This window comes from Geospiza fortis, unplaced genomic scaffold (genome assembly GCF_000277835.1).
Source record: "Geospiza fortis unplaced genomic scaffold, GeoFor_1.0 scaffold1, whole genome shotgun sequence".
Lineage (NCBI taxonomy): Eukaryota > Metazoa > Chordata > Aves > Passeriformes > Thraupidae > Geospiza > Geospiza fortis.
In genome coordinates, this window is record NW_005054320.1 from 4,823,846 (window position 1) to 4,849,745 (window position 25,900).

Below are 25,900 nucleotides of genomic sequence, written 5' to 3' on the forward strand. Positions count from 1 at the left end.
CGTGCTCCCCGAGCGGGAGAAGGGGGGCTGGTGAGCATCGTTGCTGTTGCTGAAGCGGGTGAAGGAGTCTGTGGCGTGGTTGGCTTTGGGGTCGTTCCAGTAGCGGCTGTTGTAGGTGTTGGAGGAGGTGAGGGTGTCGTTCTCTGATGAGGACGCATCAGCGTGGAACGTCTTTGCGGCAGAGGAGCATTTGGGTGGCAGTTCATCCTCTCTGGGAAGAAGAAGGTGTGAGGGCATATGGAGGACACTGGCCCACTTGTCCAACACCCCCACCCCTAACTACCGTGCTGGGGTCATCGATCCAAGGAGAAGGACAGCACCAATGTGAATCAGCAGTGCTCCTTGGCCTGTTCGCTCATCCCTCTCTGCAGGACCTAGCTATGTGTAGGTCCTGTGTGCTCCCGGTGCCAAATTTGCCACTGAGGCAAATGACCCATGCTCAAAGAAAGTCAGGCAGTGCCAGACAGTGATAGCTGTGACTGTAACCTCTGTGACTGGAGAATATCACAGCTGTATCTCCAAAGATTTTTAGCTATCACTGCTTGCAGTGATAGCACTATCTGGCATTATGGGTCAGAATTCCCACCACATCACTTTCCTACAGAGCTAACAACATGAAGTCCCATCCCTCTTGCTGGCAGAAGGATTAAAGACATTAAAGGCAATACTGAAAAGAAAATGTATTGTTACCATTTTTCATTTTCTCCCTCCATTTTCTGGATATATATGGACATCTGACCTGGGGGAACACACCCAGGATTAACAAAAATGAGGTTTCCAATTTCACTCCTGTCAGCTACAGCTTTTGCTTGGAGGTCCCCCATCACCAGCTTTCCCTGACCCTTACCTTATCTCATTGGGAATTTCCTCCTCTTCTTCTTCTTTGTGTTTATTTTTCCAGTAGAACAGTGCTACAGCCACCAACACAATGCAAACAACGAGCACAACGGCACCTGTGGCCACCGCTCCTGCAATCAGGCCAATACTCCGTGGGTGAGCTGTGGAGATGATTGAACAGAGCATGAAAAAGAAATCAGGGATGGGCTGTGGCCATCTGCAAGCACATGAAACTGCGTGGCTTGAGAGGGGAGAGAGGCAATGTTCCCATTCCAGGGCATGATTGTCTTCTGATGGAGAGGCATGTGGTGGCTCACAGCAAACATGGTTACACACCTTACTGTCACAAGACAGAAACAGGTGGCCAAGCCTCCCCTGGCAAAATACTTACGTGCAATGACTTGCAGGTCCAGAAGGCAAGTGCTGGTTCCAATGGCATTTGAAGCCACACATTGGTAAAGACCTGAGGACACAGTGCTGATATTTCGGAGAGTGACAGTGCCCTGGACTTGGTCTAGTCAGAGAGAAAAGAAGGATTTAAATCCCTCCCCCGCTTGAGGAAAATCATGAAAAGGCAAAGCCAGCAAATAGAGAATTTTGGTGTGAGACTATTAAGAGAGAAATAAATTAGGAAATAACCTTTAGATGGAAGCATTGTGCGTGCACATACACACACAGAGACAAGATTAGGCCTTAAGGAGCTTACACTACATGTTTCTTTCTCTTCTTATAGAGGAATTTCTGCAGAGAAAGCTTGGGACTCTCAGCATTGTGTAAGAATGGGGAAGAAAGAGATGCAAAATTACCTATACCCAGATCTACTTGTTGAATTCAGTCTTGCGCTGCAGAACCCCTACTCTCCCATCTCTGGGCTCCCCATCTCCTGCTCTGCCAATATTCCTCATTCCTGAATTACATGAAACTGAAAGGTGGCATATTCTTAAAATACAGCAAGATAAAGCACAAAAGTACAGCTCTCAGTATTTGATCAGGACACCTAGGCTAAGAAAACCTAAGAGTGGGACTTGAGGCTCGAAAACACCAGTTTGATCAGAGCCCTGCTTCTCCATACATCTGAAAAGCAGCTCCGACAGTAATTTATTGGAGAACTGTGGCATCAGTTCCTCATGGAGAACTGTGAGAAGCTGGCTGTGTTTTCCCGGGATGATTCTGTCTCTCTTTTCCCTGTTTCCATTCTATAAGTCTTTCATTTGGTTTAAAATGCAGGTGGGTTGGCAGCTGAAATTTCCAGCCACATGCCAACATCTAGAAATCACTCTCTCTCTCTTCCATTCGACCCAATCCTTGTTTTTCAATGGGGAACATGTTTCTGGACCAGAAAAAACCATAAAAATTTAAGTGGCCTCTGGAGGGTACCCCATCCACCGTGGGCTTTAGGAATCTTCGTTCCAATAAAGGGACCATGCAAATGATGGCAGACACTCAATGAGCTGTGCCACCTTTGGCGGCTCAGACAAGGGACAGCCCAGGCTGCCACCTGGGAAGTAAGAGGATAATCAACAGAATGAGCACCTTGTGTGGCAGTTGGGGGCAACTTGGGGACATTGTCCAGTTTCTCCCAGAGGTATGTTGGCCGGGGGATGCCTTCTTCCGAGCTGCAGGTCAGTGTGATATCGCTGCCCACGTCCAGGGACCCCTGGATTCGGCAAAGCGGGGCAGAAGGAGGAACTGCGAGAGAAGAGGGGAAGGTGATAGCAAATCAGGAAATGTGACCAAACAGTGGAATACAGGCTCACTCTGGACATGTGCTGCTGGGGAAAGCAAGGACAGTGGCATGAGCTGTCAAGGGGACAAGAAGCAGGCAGCAGACAAGAACTCATTATGGTTTGGGGGGAGACAATTCACACAAAGATTCCTGACCCACCAGCCCATTGGGGTTACAGACTACTGCTGACTTTCACAGGACCCAGTTCTCTTAGATCCCTCCCTTGAAAAAAAGGTGAATATTACTGTCTTTGAGATAGCAAGGATGGTGAAAGTTAACAGAACTATACACAAATTTACTGTGATTGGGTTTTGCTTTCATATCCCTATAATGGCATGCACTTTGGAGTATTTAGCATCAATGGGTGCATCCAGAACTAACAGCTTTCATGGAAAGGAAGCAAAGATATAAAGTCATTCTCTCCTCCTGTTGCTATGCACCAAACCCCTTACGCTCCTTTCAGCCCTCTGGGATGCCCTCGTACTTTATTCCTGCTACTTTGCAACTCTGTCACAATACCACCACAAAAACTTTCTCTCCACCACATTTTAAAACTTCATTACACACTGCCTGCATATGAAGTCTATGTGCCCTACAAACTCCCACAGTATCCACAAGGCAGCCCATTCCTCACCACAGGATGTCTGTGGGTTCAAAGGCACACAGTACCATGTTGCTCATGATGCACTGTCATGCACAGAGATCCCCTTGTCCCTGCCCCACCCCCTGCTCCCCATAATACCAATAAACACACCCAAGACAGTAAGTCCAATGACTCCAATATTCCTGACGCCTCTGTCGGGAAGATTGTTGACCAAACACTGGTAGGTGCCAGTATCCGACAGCTGAGTGTTGTTGATGAAGATGGAGGCACTGGTGGTTGGCATTGTCACAGCAAACCCCACTCGCCCATAGAACTGGGGTGCACCACCAAAGATCTGACCCCCTTGGTAGAGAATAACCTGGAAAAGAAAGGAAGGCTCAAACAACACTCTGCAGGAGCTGAGCAAGGAGGAAGAACAGCGAGAAAAACATGAGCTGCGAAATCAAAAGGACCAGTTACCAAAAGATCTCCAAATAACCAAACCTCAATATACATCCTAGCAATGGTGTTTTCTCCAAAACAGGAACACACTCTGTAGCCCATTTTACATCAATAGAAATGTTCATAAAGGTTACAGACCAGAAAGGTACCCAAATCTTCTGGTGTATCTGGATTGGCAATACCAGTCTCCTTCATTACCCGCCTAGACACGATCAATGTACAGAAGCAGAGGCTCTCTGCAGGTCAGTGAATACTTTGATGAAAAGCATCTGTGGACAGTATCATTTTGAGTCTCCATCAGTAAGATCTTGCCATGATTTGACACTGTTTACTGAAGAACTTTGGGATGAGCTGGATGACAGGCAGTGCAACCTTTGAACCTGCACAGCCTCCACCAGTCAGACTGTGCTCAGACCAAGTCTCTGAGGAGCAAGTATGCTTCAGTGCAGATTCTCACACTGAATACAAAATGTGATCAGGGCAGTGTGACCCAAGATGTATTTCAGAGAAATGGCGTTCTTCTGTTGTCAGAGTATGTGGGCAAAAAACAGGCTAGCATATCTCAGGTTATGATTCTTGTGCCCACCATTATATACTCTCATTTGCTAGTATTCATAAGAAAGGACTTGAAAAAGCTACAGGCAGTGAAAAAACAAGAAGGGAATTAAAAGGGACAATGAGTCTATGAGAAGTTATGTGTTAGAGGACATTTTACATAGATTTCACAAGTTTAAAGCTGCAGCTACTCCCAGGCCCTCCAAATTTCACATCCAGTGCACCAAAACCTGGATTACATTTCCTGTGCTCTTTTGAACACACAAACCACAAGGGGCCCGGGGCAGCAAAACAGTATCACATACACTTGCCCCAGCTGCACATCCAGACAAGGACACAATGTGCATTTGTTAAAAAAACATTGAAGAAAACACATTCATGTGATACCCAGAGAGCACATTCAGCAGTGAAGGGACAATGAAGTTCTGGGACCACCATGGACTCAGCATTGTAGAGGGCCTACATCCAGAACATGGTGGGGAACAGGAAAGCCCAAGGAAATACCTGCTCCCGTAAGAAAAGACCTACCTGTTGAGGCTGGTTGGCGTTGGAAAGAGGAATGACCATCCAGATGACATTAAGGTTAGTGAGAGCAGCGTTAGTGGTGAAGGTGCAGGGCAACACTGCTGTCTGGCCTCGGGCAACCTGGATACTCCCTGAACTGACTGACACCTCCAGGGGACACACCAGACCTGGAAAGAGAGGGACACACAATTCAAGCATTTTAGGAGAAGGACACAGGTCAAAGCACTGCAGATGGTCCCATACACTTGCAGGTCACAACTCAGTATCCCATTCCTACACAGCTGTACCCTACTATATCAGTCTAAAAGGAATTCTATTCCTTCCTCACAGATCACTCTGCTCTCATGCAGACATATTTTTACAGACAAATGTAGATATGTGGTCCTTTTAAGTGTGGGCACTCTAGTTTCAGAGCCTCTTAGAACAGCAGTGATCTTTTTTTGGCAACAGGTAAAGGGTTCTAAGAACAGCCAAGCCGTCTCTAAGAGAAAGAGATATGTTTTCAAACCCATGACTCTTAGTGGTACCCAACACCAGGGAATGAGAAAAAGAAACTGCAATATTAACCAAGAAACACAGTTCTCCTCCCACTTCTATGCCTCATAAAGTACAGCAAGACCAGAAGCATTTAAACAATATTTTTAATTTAAAGGGTTAAAAGTCAAAATATTTTCCAGTCCAGTCATTTCTATTTAGGTGATGAAAAATTACTATTGCTACTGGAGGATCTCATCAAATCTCATTTATTTTCCACTGTCCACTTCTCTGCATTCCACATAGGCTGCACAAAGATGAAAGCCTGATAAGCCCCAGCTTCCCAGTACAGCAGCTCAAGGCTGCCATTTTAAGACTCATGTCACACAGGGAAATACCTCTGTTCCTAACACCAAAATCTTGTCAAATGAAACTAACCAAGGGGTCTCCACCATCACTTTAAGTAGCAATAAAATGCTTTAAACCATTTTTCTCCACAAAGTCAAAATATTGACTACAAAAAGCTATGTCTCTCTATGACAGCTCACCATTTTCTTGTTCAAAGCATGTGGGAGGGTGCTAGAGAAGAAGGCAAGGAGTTTTCAAGCTCCAAGGCAACAGCAGAATACTGCTAACATCCAGGTGCTGTCTGCAGACCACCCTATTCTCTTGCTGAATCCAGGAAGGACTGTCTGCAAAGTTTCTATTTTCTGCCAAGAGACAGTGGTTTGCTGAAGGTGAAATGCTTCATGAGAAGAGTTTTCTACCTGAACTACCAAGATATCAAACAGGCTGATGTCTGAGGAAAAGGTGAGTGTCCCCACATGCTTGTCTGCTGAAACTCTTCCCAGACTGCCTAATGTAGAAATGCAGCACCAGAGCCTGGAAGTGCTGAGCTTCAGACGCTACAAACCCAAAGATTCTAGCACTTGAACAGCCTTCCATGTGTTCTGGTGTTTGAAGCGACTGCTCCTGAGTTGCACTACTCCAGGACTTGGCAAATACTCAGCTGCCTCTTCCAAACTTCCATTCCTCCATCCACATCTCCTACCTTTAAAGCCCCACGTAGTTCAGGGAGGGTCAGAAATGCTTCAGAACACAGTCAGACAAAATTTCACTCTAACCTCTTCAAGTTCACAAGTTTCTTACTTTGTGGGAAAAAAGCACCCCGAGTCTGACTTTCCTCATTGTCTTGGACATACTTAAAAATATGGAATGTTTTGGAAACCCCTAGGGAAACAGTTACTCTCCAGTGCTAACATCTCAGAGAATTAGTGGCACATAAGAAACAGCTGGTGGAAGCTTAATCCATCAGTCTCCTATGCAATCTGTCAGTAGCAAGCAGAAGTAAATAACTGGAAGAACCAGTAATAAGCATCACCTTCATCACAAGGCATCTGCCTTCCAGCTATGTCTGTGGGCAACAGGCTGGGAATGGATTTGGACTCCTCATTTTCTTATGGCTGGCAAGGCAGTGGCAGTAGCCCAAAGCCCAGAAGTCATCCATGTCAACTTTGGAGATCTCCCTTGCTGAATGTGACTCCAACAAGGAATTGTCTTTTCTGCAGGCTGAAATTTGAAGGCTGTCTTGCCATGACTACTCATCCAGCCTAGCATCATGAATGTGCTAACCAGTGTGCAGGGAGTCACAATGATTTGAACATCTATTGGATTGACCTCTCTCTCCAACATGGTGCAGGAAGTTCTTCTGTTATGTTGAGTGTAGATTTAATGAGATCCTCTCCATGAGAAGAAAAGAAACTACTCATCCAATTTGGAACAGCACTGTGTGTTTTTCAGCCTCATTCCTCATCCCTTCCACTTTCCCTTCCATAAAAAACTCACACATTCAAATCCTTGTCATTCAGAAAAAGTAATACTTAAGTGTGAGTGTTCCAATTTACTGGAAAAGTCAGATTTTGCAGTTTGCTTTGCAGGATTAGTTACATCAATCACTCAGTCATCAAGATGATGAGGTTTTCTAATCACCCTCTTCCTCCTAATATTTATTATTAGTTGATTGTAAACATCCTGCAGAATAATAAAAACACAAATATAGAACATGCATAATTTATTCACCATAAAAATACTTTTTGCTACATTTGAGAACTTCGCAATGTACTCATGAGCAATTTTAAAGATGAAAGAAAACACGTATTCACTTTTCCCTGCCAGTACCCCACTCTTATGCTGCAACACCCCACAGCCCACACTATCTCCTTTTCCTTTCAAGGCACCACAGTATCCCTTTTAATTTGAATGTCATGGACCAGGGAAGCACTAAGGAGGAGCTGAGGTCTCTGTTCATTTGTCTTATCAAGGGGAGCTGCTTTGAACCTGGCCTGCAAGATGAGCACTGCCCACACACACACCACACTTTCCTATCTCTGCCTTGTTAAACCACCAGGCAAGCCAGCTCCTCAGGGTTGCCTTTACCTCAGGCAGCCCAGGGCATGCCAACTGCTCTTTGGCCCTTTTCTGGCTCTTTTGGTATGCAAGGCAGGTACAAAGCATTAAAGAAGGCTTTAAAGCTGTGTGGCACCTGCAGGGCTACAGCTGGGGAAAACACACACAGCCACTTCTGAGAAGGAAGATTGAACAAGGCATGAGGAAAGGTAGGCAAAGTCCTCTTCCAGCAGCACGAACAGGGAGGTCGGGTGGTGTGCTAGCACAGCACTGGGCAGGCAGTACTGCAACATGACTCCTTTCCCAGTGAAACAGCTGAAAGAGCAAAGGCCAAACCCTCTTCAGATGCTGCATCATCTCGAGATACCAAAAAATGTAACATTTACACATGCACTTGTCCATCTATGCAAGTATCTTTGGGACTGCATTCTTCCACACGTTTAACAGGCATGGCCCAAAACACAGATGGATGCACACAAAGTCACACACACTTAAAAACCTGTATGCCCAGGGTGACATCTACTAGGAAAACTCTACCAAATGATTCATCTTTAAATATTTCAAAATTGGACATTGCAAAAATGTGGGTTTGCATTAATGCAAGAGGAGGGAGGCAGAGGAGAGAGGGGAAAAGAGATTTCAAATTTAGCATATCTATTGGGATAAGGATTTTTCAATGCAGCCTAAGGAATGAGGACTTCAATTCCCTCGAGTAGATATAAATGCAAATATAGATATATGCACACACATACAGCCTACTAAGTCAAATTACACATAAGAGATCAGAAAAATCAAGCAAAGGATGTTGTAAGAAGTCTCCTTCTGCAAAATTACACAATCCAGGTATTTTCTAAGCATTCAGAAGTTTAATGATTTCAGAGAGACAAAGAATCGATCACCACCAAATCATCTCTCAGAACTGGATTACAATGGCCATTACACCCTCTCTTGTGACTGCAGTCTCCTCCTTACTTAGTAATTAAGCAGCCCTGTAAGCAGCATGCCCAGAGGATGAGCAGGGTACACCACTGTCAGCAGAAAGAGGAATGGGCCCTTCCTGTACGTAGGACACTTTGATCTTGGCTTGATTCAGCAAACAGCGTTCTCCTTTGATCCCGAGGCAGCAAGCTCCCATCACTAATTAGAAGGGATGCTCCATTTTTCTGTCCCCTATCAGCAAACCAGTCAGCAGAAGAATGTTTTGGCTGCAGAGGCTCTTTCAGAATTTCTTCACATTTTTAGGCTCAAGTAATTATTCTGGCAACAGAACTGATTCCATTTTTGATGGCTCGCTGCTGCTGCTGCTGCTTTTCCAAGTAGCTGCTATTCCAGCTCCCTCCCTGCTAAGCATGAAGGAGTCTATGTAGGTAATTTATACATCATGACAGAAGCACATAGGACACAGTCCCACAGCACACATTGCCCTCCCTGGTGGGTGTAAGGAAGAGTCAGATGCTGCCACATTTTCTAGATGCCCTAGAGGGGTTGCAAGTTTCACAGAGCCTTCAGAATATACCAGATACAGTGAAGCTGAAAGACATGGGCAAACCTAAGCACTTTGACTCATTCTAAGTTGTAAAAAATCATTCCCAGCTCCCACTCACTGCCACACCTTTCTTCCAGAGATCACCAGCAGAATCAGCAGCTTTTGGCACTTGCTAGCAGGAAACTCCTGATACCCAAAGGTAGAGACCAGAGTACAGGTTCACTCTGCAGTGCTGGCAAGCCAGGGAAGCAAATGGCCAGGGGAGGAAGGAGGGAAGAAGGTGTGAAAGGGATGAAAGAAACCCTCAGCTGTGTGCATTCTGCATCTTCAGACCCCAAGGGAAAATGTGCAGGAATGTGTGTCGCTGTGGGGAAAATGAGGATAAAGCTTCAAGCTGATTCAGCTTGCATCCAAAACCCAGGGAATGGCTGGAATGGCTCCTGCCTGTCCCAGTGCAATTAGCAATCCTGCTGCCACATGCTGGGGAAGATACCTTTAGCAGTATGACATTTTGGGTCCCTTGTTAGAGAAGCAAAGATGAGGTCACAAAGAAGTTTTCAGAGTAGGGTAGAAGCACACTGTTCCATCTGGCAACCGCAGGCAATGGAGGGAGAAACTGCAGAGCAGTCTTTTTCCTGAGATGAAAGGAAAAGACAAGTTTCTGTGCCTTTTGCCTGCCTCACATCTCTGAGTCTGGGACCAAAGCTACCCTCTGTGCTAAAGAGGAGAAATGTCTTCCACCCTGAATGAGCTGAGGTACACTGCCAAGCCAACACACTGAGCAGCAGCAAAACCTACAGCCCAGGAAGGAGTGACTCACAGCAGGAGGAGACAGGAACAGAAGCAGGCAGTACACCTGCCATAGCACCTGCCTCTGCAGCAAACACTCAAAAGCCCCCGAAGGAGCCTGGCTTGCAGTTGCAAACACAGAAACACTAAAGTCATCCAGCATGATACGACAGCATCCAAACTGGCTGCTCAACAAGATACTGGAATACTGGTCTTGCCCATTCTCACCAGGGACTGTGTATCCTGCTTCATTCTGGGCGTGGTACACTTGCTAGTTCAGAGTCTATCTAACCAAACACAGTGTTTACCCAGCCCGGTGTCTGGAGGCAGCTTGCAGTAGACTCCACCCTGCTTGGGGAACCAACATCACCAAGCACTGCAATGGAGCACAGATCTGAATTTATGCCCAGCTAGGCTATTTCCAGTTCATTAAGGAAATTCTACCGTGGAAAAACTTCCAGGCTCCAAAGTCATTCTGAGAGCAGGTATTTGGGACAGATTCACACTGTCATAGTAGACTGGGTCCAAGGTGCCCTAGCACAAATTTTCCTGAGAAGGAGGCTTGGTAGAAACCCCCTTGGAACAATAATAGTGGGAGTAATGGAGTGAGGGAGGAAGGGCTCCAGCAAAAAATAGCCCCTCTGCCATCTCACAGCAAGAGGGCAAAGTTGGCTCCAGACATTCATAGGGGGATTGCTTCTGTGCCCCAGTTTGAGGGCACGTTATACAAGTGTCTGACAGGTCTAGCAATGGGATAGTAACCTGTGAGAGACAATGGAACAGTGTATAAGGCAAAATAATTTCCAACACTTTCCTTCCTATCTTTGTTGGCTCTGCAGGACAGACTGGAACAAACAGCAGGAAAACCATCCCATCTAGCATGGTTTAGAGCAAGGTGTCTGTAAAACAGGTGTTAAAAATATACTGATGCTAACTTTTCCTCTGAGATGTTTGTAGTGTTAGCATTCCTGTTAAATGCAGATCAATAGGCACCTTTATCCCTGGAGAAACCATCAGACACAGCTGGTGGTATCAAGTCATCCTCTCAGCATAGAGCCTCCCAAGTGAAAAGATCTATTTTACTCTAGTAAGAGTAATCTCAGGATTGCTGCCCAACCTGTAGGATATGCAGGCTGCAGACACTAATCCAGGGAGAAAACACAGTGTCAGGGTCTTGAAGTTGAGCCCTGCAGTGGTTCTTGCCAAGAACTGGACTAGCTGTCCAGTACCTCTGAAACTGTGCTGATCACACTGACCCTTCTTCATTACCATTTATAACCTCATCTGACAGAAAACACTCTGGCCTCAGCTGCTGACCATTGAGCAGCAGTCACTACACCCCTGCCATCTTCTCTTTTGGAAAGAAGCCTTTCTCTGCAGGCCAGCTGGGAGGAAGATTTCAAGCAACTGACTGATTGGGATGACACAGAGCATATCTCCCTGTGCTGACCTCCCCAATCTGCAGCCGTAAACAGGATGAAGAATGGACTCTATGACCAAAACAAAAACGGCAGAAAAGCTTTCAGCTGTACATACTTCCAGAATGGTGTCAGTTCCCTTCCATGTCCTTGTCAGAGGAGCTGGATTAGCTCTTGCAGGGGTAGGAAAGGGGCTCTCATGACATACTGAGGAATTTGATTCTTTCCCTGTTTCTGGCACAGACTCCCTGGATCCTGCTAAGCAAGCCAGATACCTTCAGGTGTCTTCAGAGGGTCCCCATTAGTGTGAGACCCTCATGTGCTCGGGTTTAGACCTCAAGAGTTTGATCTGCTGAACTGCTGAGTACTCAAACCTGCTAGGGAAATCGAGAGGGGCTGTGCTCTCCAGGTAGCAGAGTTCACATGATGTTAAGCTCCCTGAGCACCTGAACCGTGCTTTTCCAATAGGTCTTAATGCTTCTGTTTAATTAGTCACAGACTTGAAATGCAGAAGAAGTTTGTGAACAGTGAGAAGAATATAGTGATAGAGCAGCTTGTTGGCATGTGCTAAGTGAAAACAAGAACCTCAATCTGGTTTAGAGATGCAGCCTCCATGGGGCCAATGACCCAAATGCTCCTTCCCAGTTCTGGATTGCTGCTGTGATCCCAGTACAGGCTTCTCTTATGTGCTCCTATCAAGCCTTGCTGAAGCTGCCAGGAGAGCTGCCACCTTTGCAGCTCCAGCTGGGATGGATGCCTTGCATATCTCTGCTGCCTTGCATGCAATATGTGTGCAAGTTAGAGGCAGAAAAACAACTGCATTGTATTATAGCAAGATTATAAAAATACAAAGGAACATTGAGAGGAACAAAAATAGCGTCTACAATGACATTAGCTAGGATGAAACTAATCAATGGCTGTGCACAGGGCATGCGTTAATCCCCTTTCCATGGTGTAGTGTTGCACTATTAAGCACATTATGGGAAGTTTAACACTTCCCCCAGATGCATGCAGCACTGGCTGGAAACAGAAACTGCTGCCATCTGAGCTGGCAGTCCTTGAATTCACAGCATTTGCAGAGGACTCAAGGAGCAGCTGCGCTTCAGAGGTTGGGGTTTTTTTTGCTGTAGCAGATGAGCAAGGCCAGAGGGGACTCAGGGGGGAACAGGAACTCAGGAGCTCACTCATTTCTCCCCAAAATTGAGAGTGGAGGGGTGGGTAAGGTTAATTCAGCCCACTCTGTAGGACCATTTGGTGTCAATTTTGTCCAGCCCTGGCTGTGTTTAGAATCAGAGTCATCAATGACTCATGCCCTGGGACTCAGGTGGGCAAATCAGGAGCAGGCGACCTGTCTACAGAAGATAGCTGAAGGCCACACAAGGCAGGATACCCAAGGTACAAACAGAGTGGTCCATCCTTGCAACAGGATGCCAGTCATTTCCCTCTCCTCAGGTCCTTCAGAGTTGCCTGAACCACTATTTTCCAAATAGCAGGCACAGACAAGGAGGAAAGCAAGAGTTTAACTGGGCACAGAAAGTTATTTCCCTATTCTTTGTCTTTCAGAAAATTAAGACTGGAAAATACAGTTCCTTTTCCTTCATCCCTCTGCTCCTGTGATAGATCAGCTCTGGGGAATCCTGCTGCAGTAACTTAAGATGTTGTCATCCTCTGCTGTTTGCCTTGTTGCTCAACACAAGGTTATTGCCCCAAAGCCAGCAAAAGCTGAAAAGAAGCAGTTCCTCTACCTCACAGCTAGGCATTAAGCAGCATAACCTGCTGAGGAAGGTGTGGGGGCATTCTAACTTCCTTTGCTGTGAGAGGGGGAAGCTGCACTGCAGACATGCTGTCCTGTTCTGCTCACTGCTACAGCAAAGGCATCATCCTACAGTAATGGATGTCTAGGAATGAGAACATTTTAAATGACCACAGCCAGTTACTTTAGCTGAAGTGACTTGGGGATGAAAGCTTATCAAATGTTCCTATAAGTACATTTAAGGTAAGAAGCTCAGCTTGAGTTTGCAAAAAGCCTGCAGCAACAGCTCTGAGCTGCAGACTTACCCATTCATCTAGCTGGGATGCCAACATACACCTCCCACTTCCCTCCTCTTAATTATCTTACTGCTTGTCACAGCACACCAGAAATGAAATTCACCTTTTACACAAAGATTGGTATCTATGTTTCCAGAAAGAGGGAAAATGCACAGAGCTGACTAAGAGCAGTGAAGGTACACATTGGCTTAATTTTCCCAAAGCAGGTTGCAAAACCTCACTGAAGGCAGCTCTTAACATTTGGGAAGCTCCACCATGGCCAGCCCTTGTCTCTGAAAGCATCCTCAAGCATCCCTGTGGGTCTCTGTAACCACACCTGAGCCCACGCATGAAAAGTACAGGTTGAGGCTGCATGGGATGAATTGAGAGCTGCATGTAACATGCTTACCCCAGAGTGGGCATCTAATTAGAGCTCTTGCCAGGCTCTAAAAGCAGAAATAGGCTTGAGTTCCCACCCTCCCTGATCCCATTTCTTTGCTAGTATTCTCCCAGCACAGCCCAGTCAGCAGAGATGTGTCACGCTGCGGATCAGTGCCAAGTGCAGGCACCAGCACGTGACACTGCTGACACAGCAGCGTTGTCTCCTTGGGGAGAAGATATCCACTGGTGCCTCTACAAGGGAAATGGACCTGCTCCCAAGACTGGGGAACAGAGAGTCAGGGTTAGGAAGCTGAAATTAAAACAGGTCGGCAAAGCTTTACTAAGACACTCACTTCTATTTTCTGTTTGCCGAGACATAAAAAATACATTAACAGCCCAGCAGCTCTGTAAATGATTTATGGTCGAAAGAATAAATTTCTTCCTTCTCTCCTGGCTAAAAAAAAAAAAAAAAAGATTGCAACAGTGATAAACTGCTTAATAAGGGAAAACAACTCAAGGTTTAAATATATGCAATGGTATATTGAGTGGGAAGGACAGAGCCCATAAGGAATAAGATTAAAGTCCAGTGAAGGGAGTTGGCACAGGGGAAAGCAGGATGAATGGGTGGGCAGGCTGGAATATACAACTCATAGGGTGGGGAAAGGCAGCAGTGTGGAGTGCAGCTGCCAGACAACCATCCTTAGGTCAAACTCCAGTGCAAACATCCCAACCTATGGTTCATCCAACTGCTTTTATCCAAAGCATCAAGAGCTATGTCCACCTTTCTCCAAAAGGAGGAAGAGCAGAGGGTGATGAACAAAAACAGCACTGGGCTTGCCCTATTAAACACAGGCTGGGTGAAGATCCAGGATGCTGCATCTTGTCTCCCTCCCTGCAGACACCTCTGACATCATCTGGGAGTCCTGCAAGGGTGGGGTTAAGCTGGTGGGGCCAGACAAAGTTCAGGCTGGAGAGAGGGGATGAGGTTGGCTTTGGGAAGGAGAGCTTTAGGGAGAAGACTGTGAGGCTGCAGTGGTAGAATGAGAGCTGGGATTGGGGTTTAGGAAGTTCAGGGGGCTGTGGGCAGTGGGATTTGGGGATTGGAAATAATTTCCAAGAAATGGCTTCGCTTCTCCAAGCCAAATGCAGGGGAGCTCCTCCAAATGCTTCTTGGGGCCATCTCACCTGTCTTTCCCTGTTACTGGAATATTCCAGCACCATCATTACCCCATGGTTGCATATATTGGCCTGTGGGGGATTATGGTGGGGTCACCCCTTAATAAAGGGGTGCCTAAGACACAGCAAAATAAAATTAAATATTTTTATATATTTGAATAGTATAGTTTAAAATATTTAAATATATGAAAATAAAGGCAACCCCCCAGGAATCAATCTCCCAAGTCCTTTCTGAGAGAAAAAGTTTTCATTAATAGACTGATCCCATTTTCCTTGAAGTCAGGAGGGACTGTTACCAGGGTGAGTATCAAATTTTTAAAGGATCTGGTCCAGCAAACCGTAAGTTTTGGCTGAGGCCATGGCAACAAGTTGGCTATCTGCTTTCCACACCCATTTTGTGTCTCATATATGAAATGCTCTCATCCTGTGGAGTGCAAAAGCTTTGCAAGTGGAAGGATACTTGGCCAAAGTTTGTGGTTCACCACACCTTTGAGCCCCCTTAAAAGTTTCCCTGCTCTGTGACCTCACTGAGTCCTGCTCCACCAAAGCTGCCACCTCCATGGCTAGCAGGAGCCCACCTGGAGCCAGGGCTGCTCAGCCAGACACTGATGCCTGGCTGCATTTGATATGTCCTAGAAATTCCTCTAAAGGCAGTGGAAATATATTTTAAAATATATGTTTAAAAATCAGGCACATGTTTGAGTATCTTGCCAAACTGGGGTTTAAAAAAAAACACTCCTGTAGCTTGTTCATAGGAGACAGAGCCTTTAAGGCTTAAGAATGTGGAAAATCACCATGAAACTTCCCTGTCTCCAAATACAACTGATTAAAGGAAAGTTTCTCAAAGCAGTCGGATTGAAACTAGTTTACATGGGCATATTCAAAGACATTAGACCTCCATATCTTAAACTTCATTAATTCCAAACTACTTTGGATTTAAAATTATTAAGATCATTAAAAACAAGCAAACAGAAAGGAAACAAAAAAAAAAAAAGAAGAAAAAAGTTAGGCTCTTTTTCATTTAAATTTAAAGAAAGGAAAACCCAAATTTGTCTTTTGCTCTGGCAAATGTCAGGTCAGTAATTGAATGTTTCAGATTATGAGTTGAGCTGTGTAAAAGAGGTTGTAAAAGGACAATTTTCCACTGGGAAAAGAAGAGTTTTCATTAAAATCAAAATAGATTGTAAGACTATCAACTTTGATGACATTTTCAGTGAGTGAAGACAAAATGAATTGCTTTGACTTCCCCATTTAATTATGGTAATATTGGCACACTTCAGTTCAATAAGGTAAGAACACTTTATTTCAATCCATTTAAACTTTTGCCATATATTTAGATATTACATAAATTCTGACTTTGCATAATTGTATGCAGTACCAGTGCAGTGAATACACACATGCATACTTAATATGCTATGGCCTTGCAAGATCATGTGAATAGTCTCTTTTCCCAGTGGAAATTTACCCTGATTTTTGGTCCTTCCATTACACGACCTGATCTCTCAGTATGAGAAAATGAAATGAAACAGAGAGGGTACATTAGGACTTCCCTGGAATAAATGTCCAGTTTGTTACCTTGCTTTAGCTACAAACAACTCCATCACAACCTTTTCATGGGAACACCCAGAGTGCTGGAGCTGTAGATGTTTCCATGTGAAGTTTGGCCCCCAAGTGGCTCAAGGGAAGAGTGTAAGGCACAGAGACTTCCACACAAAAGCCACAGCAACACATCAATTTAAGCACTTTGCAGTCCTTTCTCAGAAGGAGAGTCACTCCATGCTCCCTGCCCTCTGGAAGTGCAATCTCTTAAACCTGCCTGCACCAAAAGCCAAAGCTCTGGTGCAAGTGTTCCTGACTATAAATCAGTTCCCAACACTCCAATCATTTGGGCTGATCATTCCCACATTGTATGTTGGAAGCAGGACCAACAGATGAAATGTACACAGGCAGATTAATACAAATCTGCTGTCCATCTGCTACGTGTCCTTTTGGCATGTGCCAGCACAGGGTGCAAAGAGAAACACATCCCAGAGCTGAGAGGCTCTCCCTGCTCATCATGTACCCAGAGCTGAAGCATCTGCAGCTCTAAGCATCCAAGCCAAGATCACTGAGCCTGATTTTTTCCCAGATGCTGTGCACTTTCCCCTCCAGCACTCTAGTTGTGTACACAGCATCATGCTGAAAAACTCAAATGCAGAAAGTTGCACTGGTAGCTCTAAAATATGCCAGGAAGAAATGCAGAGTCTCCATTTTGCAGTGAGGAAAACCAAGATGAAGCGAGGATATAACTCACCCAAACACCATGCAGCAGGTCAATGGCAAGACAGGAACAGGACTTTAGAACCTGATTCATGGGCCTTGCTCTGCCTATTAATCACTCTCTCCAGCACTGTACTAAGTATTAGTATTGATTTCAAATTAACACACACACACATCTTACCAAGGAGAAAAAAGAATAACCAAGAAGGTTCACTATGTTCAGCTCCATTGGAGGCCAACATGATTCTATAAGCAAATATTTTCTGCAAGCAGCACTGGCCCAAAGCATTCCAGGCTGGGAGGCACAAAGCAGGCACCCTCAAGGAACTATCAAAGGCTTATAAAATGCTCCAAACCCTTTGAGCAGCTTTTCAAAAAACACAGAGTACAATCATAGCATGCTTGCAATGCAGAAAGGAGACTTCAGGAATGCAGATGCTGCTGTTACTGTACCTGACAATGCAGCTCCCTCCTTACCACCTTATTTTCTGATGCCAGGATCTGGAGTTAACCCCGGATGGTCAAGCCCAACAGTGCCATCTGATTTTATGCTTGCCCTCTCTTCTTCCCTTCCCATGATGTCCTGAATTCCCTTTTACAACAGCTGCTAACTTTTGCAGACATAAAACTGCTATGAGCTTCCCTTGTCTTTTAGAGTAAAAGTCTCAGGAAAACATTTTGCAAATTTTCCCTCTGCAGCAGATGCAAGAAGTTGCTTATGCCCAAGCAGCACAGTACACAACTGCTCTGAACTAACATTTTTTTCTGCACAGCTGGCTCAGTTTTTCACACAGATGTTGTTTCTCCTGCCAAGTCTAAAAGCACACAGAGCAGCATTAATATGAAAGAGTCCGAATGGACAATGGTTTAACAACAAGTTGAAAATTCCCCAACCACAGCCTGTGTGTTGGGTTTTCCCCTTCCTTTGTTTTGGGGTGGTTGTTTTTTTTTGGTTTTTTTTTTGTGGGTTTTTTTTTTTGGTTTTTTTTTTTTTTTTTTTTTTTTTTTGCTGTTTGTTGGGAGTTTTTTGTTGGTTTGGGGCTTTTTTAATCTATTTTTTTTATATTTTATGCACCCAGCAGGGAGAAAAAGGGGAAAAAAAAAGGTAAAACAGAACAAAACCCTAAGAAGACACTGAAGAAAGTCTTAGCCTTTCAGGGGTGAATTCCGTTTCTGAAATTTGAAACACACGTTAATCTTTAATGTTAAACCATGGATTAAAAATTAATTCAAAAATCTCACAGTTTGGAACATTTACAAGTCCACTGCATTATTAAAATCTCAGATCAATGCTACTCTGCATAATGAAGTCTCCCCAAACTCTTTCTTTTCTCTTGAAGCCAAGAGCAGGTACTCACTGCTCTCCCCGGGTATCCTTAAAACTCAGAGAAACCTACTTGTGGTTCCCAAGAGCTGCAAAAGGCTGAGCCCTCAATTTTACTTACTTTTTTGTGCTCCTTTTTGTTTGGCTGGAGGGGGAACCAAGGGACCAGGCAGCATGTGCAGAGGTGTTGCATTTTCCACAGGTATTTTTGGAGCCATGGTTCTCTTACCAGCTGCTGCCTTACAGCTCTGCAGGAGGCTGAGCAGGAGGTTTCCATCTCTAGAGTCTGTGCTACCACGTCATTTACCATAAGGGGTAAAACTTTCTCTTTAAGCATCACTGTTTTTAACAGCTGCCTCAGCACAGTTATGCCAGCAATTACCATCACAAAACAACCTCTCTCCTACGCTCTTTTCTGCACTCTCAAGCTTGTTCCTGTCCAAATCCTCCACCTGAGACCATCCTCAGGAGGCTGCCTTCACCTGCAGCCAGCTGGGTCCAGGCCAGATGAACCACGGTGCCAGCTGAGGTGAGCGCTGCCCACGCACCTCCTGGGCGAGGAAGCTGCACGGGCAGCCAGCACAACTCTTGGAGGGGACTGTCCCCCTCAGGAAGGTGCTGATGCCTCTCTGACCCTCCAGATGCTGTCAGAGGAGAGGGCATCTCATCTGCAGTCAGGGCTGCTACCTGCTGTGGGATAGGTACTGTGTGAGAATGAATAGGCTGCGCTGCCCCACATGTGGGCGCCCCCAATATCACCCGGCTCTGGGTGAAAATGAAGCAATTCTTTCCTAGCTTTAAATCAGTGTTTGTATTCAGGGAGAAAAAGAAACAAATTTTTAAAAAATGCACAGAAGAGTTTAAACAACTACAAATTGTACTTATCTCTCCCTTGTTTACCATAACTTTTCCTGCCATACTTGCTAATGGAAATAATAATAATCACTGTAGTAGAATCATGCTTTGGCTTCTTTCCCAGATTCTCCTCTTGCTCACCAGGCAGTGAAGTCATTGTATCACCAAAAGTTCACAGATACCTGATTTCACAGGAGTGCTACCATGAAAGGTTTTGACAGCTTCTCATGAGAAAGCAGAAGAGTAAAGGAGGAGAGGCCTTGACTTAGGTACAGGGGAGTGATAGGGAGGAGGACAAATAAGTGGCAAAACTCCACTATATTTGCCAACAGTGTAAAGCAAAGAAAACAATAATTATGAATGAACAGACAATTCAGCACACAAATAGTCCTGCTCAGGATGCTGATGTGCTCTCCCAGCAGGATCTGAGCACCCCTGGGACCCAGGGGAGACAAGGATCAGTATGCCCAGGTGATGTGCCTATGCTTGTGCAGAGCCAGATATGAACCCTCACTTTCTAGCTTGGTAGTTCATCTTCCAAATCATCTCTCCTTCCATAAATTCAGTCTTCTACTTTTAAACTCATGTGCCCATCAAGTCAGATTACAATTAAAACTCTGCAAGTATGGCAAAATATATTCATGAACATCTGTTTGAATAATAAGCCTGAATTTGCTTTGACAGTATTCATCGGACCTGCTTTCCTTGCCTTCTGCGAGTGCTCACACCACCTCTCTCCGGTTCAAAAATCACAATGTGAGGCAAAAGCTGCTGCACACACTCACATAAGCATGAAGATGATTTTGCCTGGTGGAGAAGGGGTTTCCAACCTTTGGTGCACAGGCCTTTAAAGGGTTGCAGGCTGCTTCTCAGACTCCATAAAAACCAGCTAAGATAAATCAGCCTAAAGTCAGAAAGCTAAAACTTACTTTGTCAAAGTCCAGCCTGCCACTGAAAAATGTGTATGTGGGCTCGAATGCTGGGCTGTGCAGTCTGTACCTGCTGGGAGAAGAGGGGTAGTCACTCCTGCTGAGGACATAGCTGCTCCTGGTTGCTCCCAGAAGTGCAGAGAAGGATCCCTCTCACTCCTCATCCCTCTGCCTTCCACTCATACCTGCCAGTGGAACTGCTGGGGTAATAGCTCTCTCTCCCACACAGCTCTGGCAAAAAGATCCTGGTTAATAGGTAAGAGCAATTTATTTTCTACCATAGGCCACACTGAGAGGATCAGAAAGCAAGAATGCATTCACAAAGAACAAGAATGCAGGCGGCCACGCTGGCACCCTGAACTGACGGCAACCTCTGGCAGGGGAAGGGGAGTAGGGACAGCCTCTGACCTTTCCATCCACCTCAGCAGCTGTCCCAGCAGTACATCTGACTGCCTGACTCCTTTTGCCTGGCTGTGAATTGGGACAGTGTCCCTTCAACCCAAGAGTGCTTTGTGCTGCTTGGGCATGTGGTATTGAGGCAAAGCAGGAGAAAAAGCAGAGAGACCAATGCAAGGAGCAGAGGCCTACCCCGAGGCTAGATGAGGGTTGAACACAATAAATACTCCAAGAGATTGGTCGCAAGCTAGAAAATGACCCTGGGGAAAACATTTGTTGAAGGGCAGAGAGGAATAAATGCAACAGTGTACACTTGGTGGCTACTTATGGAGGTAAATCAGCATGGCTTAATACACACAGCCCACAGAGATACATGGAAAGGCTACCCAACAGAGGCTTCTGCAAGAGCCCCGTATCTCCACAGATAATTTGCTTGTCTCTAAGCAGGATGTGGAGTGGCTAAAGAACAACACAGCAGGACAAGAGTAGTCGCTGAGCAGGAGGAACCAAGAGTTTGAGAAAGACACTGGGTAAATCCTAGAACCAGAGAAGCTCAGAAGGAGTTGTCTGTTGATGCTGCCACAGGAATGTTCTGTATGATGACAGTAAATACAGGCCACAGGGAAGGAATTCAGCTCTAATGACAGGATGCTATTGTGGGAGTTTGTGCTGTACTGAGACTGGCACAAGGCTGTTACCCATACAGGGATGACTTCCATGAAAGGAACAGATTTTTAGAACTGTTTGCCCAGCTCTCAGTATAGGACAACCTACTGACATGTATTTCTGCACCCAAGTCACAAAGAGGTGAAGTCTTTTCCAGGCTCTAGGATGCAATACAACAATGGAGTAAAGTACTTCTGCTAGGCTGAAAGCCAGACAGCACATACAGCAATAATCCATAACTGCAGAGGACAGATGGAAAAAATACATCTACCTTTGGAAATGGGAAATTCGTGATATGAAACCAAGCTACTGTTAGTCTTTTCACAAGAACATTCCTGGCTCAACATAATTAAATGAGTTTGGTTCATACTTTTACTTTTAATCAATCAAGAAGAATGGTGGTGCTGCTGCCACATCCCCATTCCATCTAAAATGAAACACCAAGCATGGAGGTGTGGGATGGCAGTGGAGGGAGGACACTCTGCAAGCTCCCTGCCATGACAGTACCTTCCTCCCCAGCGCACTAGAGCTGACTCTGAGAAGTGAAAAACAGGAGGTGGCAGAGTGGCTTTCCCCCTGCTTTCTGGATGCTTGGGTTTCTGACAGATTTCTCTGTGAAGGGCTACCCAAAAGCTCCATGGAACTGGAGTGTCAAACGCGAACATTCAGCACTTAATTTGTGGTGCAAATCCTGTCAAACTCGATTGCGTCTCTTTGCCCCTCCAAGGCATCCCAGGCTCTCTCCAGTTCTGCAGGGGGTTGAGGCTTTAAGGAATGACCAACTGTTAAAGCAAGCCTGCAAAGCGGCAGGATGCACAGCGTATGCTCCAGAGCCAGGCATGCCCTCTCCTCCCGCCCGCCAGCTCCGCGTACGCGCACACAGTGGTCAGCCGGGAATACACCCCAGGAGGCCTAATTAATGAACATATTTGAAAGCTCCAGGCGTCACTTCCATCCATCTTCCATCCATCAGGCTGGAAGAAATGAGTGATAACATTAGCATCTGAGCATGAGCTGTTTAGATTGAGCAAGGAAGGAGATGGGGCTGGAGGCACTACCTGGGAAGCATCCCAAAAGCACAGGACCCTCTGCAGGGCTCTGCCATACTCATCTGTACCAAGCACAAAGGTACCAGAGGGACAGGAGCCTTCTTATAATGGGAGATCAGGCAGGATTAAGTGGGATCTCAAAAATCACAGCAGATGCTTCTTTCTGCTCCCTGTGAAAGGAGAAAGTGATAATCATGGAAGAAGGAAGGTAGAAAATGAGATAGGGATAGGGAGATACATCAAAGGGACAGAAAAGAAACAGAAGAAAAATAGATAGAAAAATGCTAAAAGATAAATGTAGTATGCTTTTAATTTGCATGATAAAAATAGTTCTCTTTTCCCCACCAATCATCTTTATTAGCAACAAAATTTGCAGCGAGATCTCTGACTAGCTATCTAGCTGTGACAACAGCCAAGCTCTGTAACAAAGTGTTCCATGGAGGCTGAAAACTCCATCTCAAGCAGTTTTAAATGCAGGGTATATGGCTGACTGAGACTTAGCCTGCTACTTTGCTAAGCAGCACACAGACCAGAATCGTGGTGCCTGAACTTCTGGCCCCAAATCCACTCTTATTTTTGGAGAGTGGCTGAATGAAATAACTGAGTTTCTATTTGTTAGAGTTTACCTACACAGTGCTCACCTGTGTCCCAGACCACAGTCCACATATCACTGGCCTAAAAAGGTGCCCCAAGATCTCAAGCTTCTGCATGCTTCAACTGTAGGGACACTCTCCTGGAGATGTGAAGGAGGTCGCAGGAAAAAAAAAAAAGAATTGTATAGGAAGTCCACTTTCCCAGGGACCTGCAGCTTGCTCAGCAATAGTGCATGTGTTGTATGCAGCCATGCTGGAAGGGACAACCACCCCAGTGCTTCCAAACTCCCTTCTCAGACCAGCAACACACATCCACACCAACATACAACACTGAGCCTGAGAAGGAGCACATCAGGCTGTGGACTCTGTCAAGTCAGGTCTTGGCTATGAGCAAGGAAATCAATGGCAAGCCCCTGGGCAGGGGAAGAGACTGGTAGGAGGCAACTTTTCTTTCACACCTCCTTCACGACACTCCAGGGACAAGGTACATGGGAAAAGATTCCTCATTGAAGGACTTCTTTCTTGGAATATCGGTTGCAACCCAAATTCCAACCAGTAGCTCAATCGCAGGGCCTGAGGCAAGACCCAGCAAAGCCTCTGCTGTTAAGAGGATGGAAAAGCAGTGATGACACTGCTTTGTCAGACAAGGGCATTGTGTGCTTTCCTGATGGCAGCTCACAGCAAGATCTGTGCTGCCGCAGTCCCTCTGACTCTTACTTGTGTTGAACAAAACAGAAGCAGCAATGTTATCACACCCTCCTTTGCCCAGACAGACAAAATCCCTACACACACTGGTTCAGTGCTGTAATGTCAACCAGCAGGTATCAAAGCCCCAGCTCCCAACCAGAAGTAACAAAGCACCTCATGTGTGTGGGGCTGCTGTCCAAGGTACACATCTCTGACAGGTTTATTGGATCCTTATCTCCCACCTGCTGGCAGGAAGTCAAGGCACAAGAATTTGTGTCCGTGCTAATTCAGTATTTCTCCCTTACTGGCACAAGGTCTGGACACAGCCATCAGGAATATCTTATGACCACTTTTTAGTTGTAAATCCAGTGCTCAAGCCCAGATCTTTTGAAGGTGCTGTCCCAGGGCACCAACAGTTCACACTATAGTACAGGTCATGAGATCAGCACTACAAATGCATTGGGAAAAAGAGGCCTGCAAAGGACCTGCAGGACACAACCAGCAGGCACCATCACACAGCCTGGCAGCCACACTTAGCTGGCAGGTGGGTGACGTTGGTGGGGGAATACAGGAGGCAAGCCAAGCAGAGATAGGGTGCACCAACTTTAATGGGGTTCACATGTCCTCAAGTAGCTGAGTGCATCTCTTCATGTGTTTATATAAACAGCACTGTTTCCTTTGGATCTTCCTCTAAAACACACTGAAGAGAACCAGGGGTGAGTTCTCACCTTCTCTTCAGTGCAGTGTTCTAGCATGAGGGAACTGAGAAAGGGAACTGGCACAAGGACACATCCTCTTGTTGAACAGATAAAGCACTGAGATCTCTGTGGCCAAAACATTCTGTTCTTATTATTATCTCACATACTGCTGCACCCTTAGGCAGCAGCCTCATGTTCTCCTCATGCTTCCTTCCCTCTCAAAAATACCCCAATTCTCCTGTAAAAATATTTACCACCTCAATTTCTTTCTAAGACAGCTTTTACTTCACCCATGAAAACACAAAAAGAAACTGAGCTCTGATAACCACTGCACCCTTCCCTTTATTCTCATCCTTTGCCTTAGCACAATTTGAAGAGTAATGACCCGAACCAACCCCAGCTTAAGACAATGGGTGTCTGTGTACTGGCTTCAATGGAATGTGGATTAACATGGGATTGCAAAATCTCCAAAATTAATGCAACTGTAATGCTGTTAAAATAATGGCTTGGAGGCCAGGAGATCCCTGAATTGAAATGTTTTTCTTGAAATTAAGCAAGCTACGCCACATATCCTGCACTGCCTATGATTATACCTTCATACAGAGAATGAAATAGAGTGCTGCACATCTGAGAACAAAACCCAGGAATATAAAAGTCTGTGCAGAAAAAAACAAATACTAAGAGGATAGCAACTGCTAGCTACTTTCTTTCTTTATCTCCCAGTTGGTACTGATTGTTTGTTCACTGCAATGCCTTTTGTTCTTGTGCTTTTCTTGAAAAATTCATAAAACAAAAATGTTAGAAGAAAACAGTGCATGTAGAACAAAAACTCTTCTGACAACAGTAATTCTGCTACAAAAGAGCTCAGAGAGCAACAACTTTGGCCTCAGCCTTGGCTTCAGGTAGTCATGGAATGCCACCTTTGAGCCTCCTTTCCAATTCCCCAGAGGCCAGGCAAAACCAACAGGACATTGAGCAATGTGCCACTAACAGTGACAACTCCTTTCAGAGTCCCTCTCCCTCTGCAGGTAATGTCCTTGTGTGTATTATTGTCCCAGCTGTCCAAAGAGAAACCGAACTGCCTGGCTCCACTTTTATTCACAACACCCCCTAAATTGTGACTGCTGACAATTATGGATGCTCATCTTTGGACAAGAGATGGCAGCCAGAGGCTGAGTACCTGCACTTTCTGCTGAAGGCAGTAAGGGATGGAGCAGTCTTTTCTCCAGTCACTGTCATAATGCCATGATAATGCCATGTGGATGGAATCGGAGGGAAAAGCAGACAGACACAATTTCCACTAGTTGTTCATCTTTTGAAACCTGACTGTTTTCCCCAGAACTTCCCAGGGAAATCCTGGCTACATTTATTTTGGCTGGGGTACAAGGCTATTTTTAGGGAAATAAATAAACAGCTGAATACCCATTTTTAATTTTCATTTAGGTCTAGGATTTATATTTTATTTGTTAATTTTGCTTTAATCTCCTTGTCCTTCATTACTCCCTGGCATTCACAGCAGGGGAGATGAGAGTTGCAGGGAGGAGGGTGAGGAATAGGATTCAGTGGGAGCAGTGATGAGGAAGGTACTGAAAGGGGGA

At 45.4% G+C, this 25,900-nt stretch overlaps 1 protein-coding gene across 1 annotated transcript in view; it reads right to left on the minus strand.

Moving 5' to 3' along the window:
• IGSF11 (immunoglobulin superfamily member 11) overlaps nt 1-25,900 on the minus strand; it is a 44,155-nt gene that overhangs the window by 2,482 nt on the left and 15,773 nt on the right. The window contains exons 2-7 of the mRNA XM_031056682.1: nt 4,692-4,855; nt 3,318-3,525; nt 2,371-2,526; nt 1,229-1,351; nt 848-998; nt 1-211 (exon numbers count right to left, since the gene is read on the minus strand). The exon at nt 1-211 is cut by the window's left edge and continues 2,482 nt beyond it. Of these exons, the coding sequence (XP_030912542.1) occupies nt 1-211; nt 848-998; nt 1,229-1,351; nt 2,371-2,526; nt 3,318-3,525; nt 4,692-4,730 (888 nt within the window). The 5' untranslated portion in view covers nt 4,731-4,855. The remainder of the gene's footprint in view (nt 212-847; nt 999-1,228; nt 1,352-2,370; nt 2,527-3,317; nt 3,526-4,691; nt 4,856-25,900) is intronic.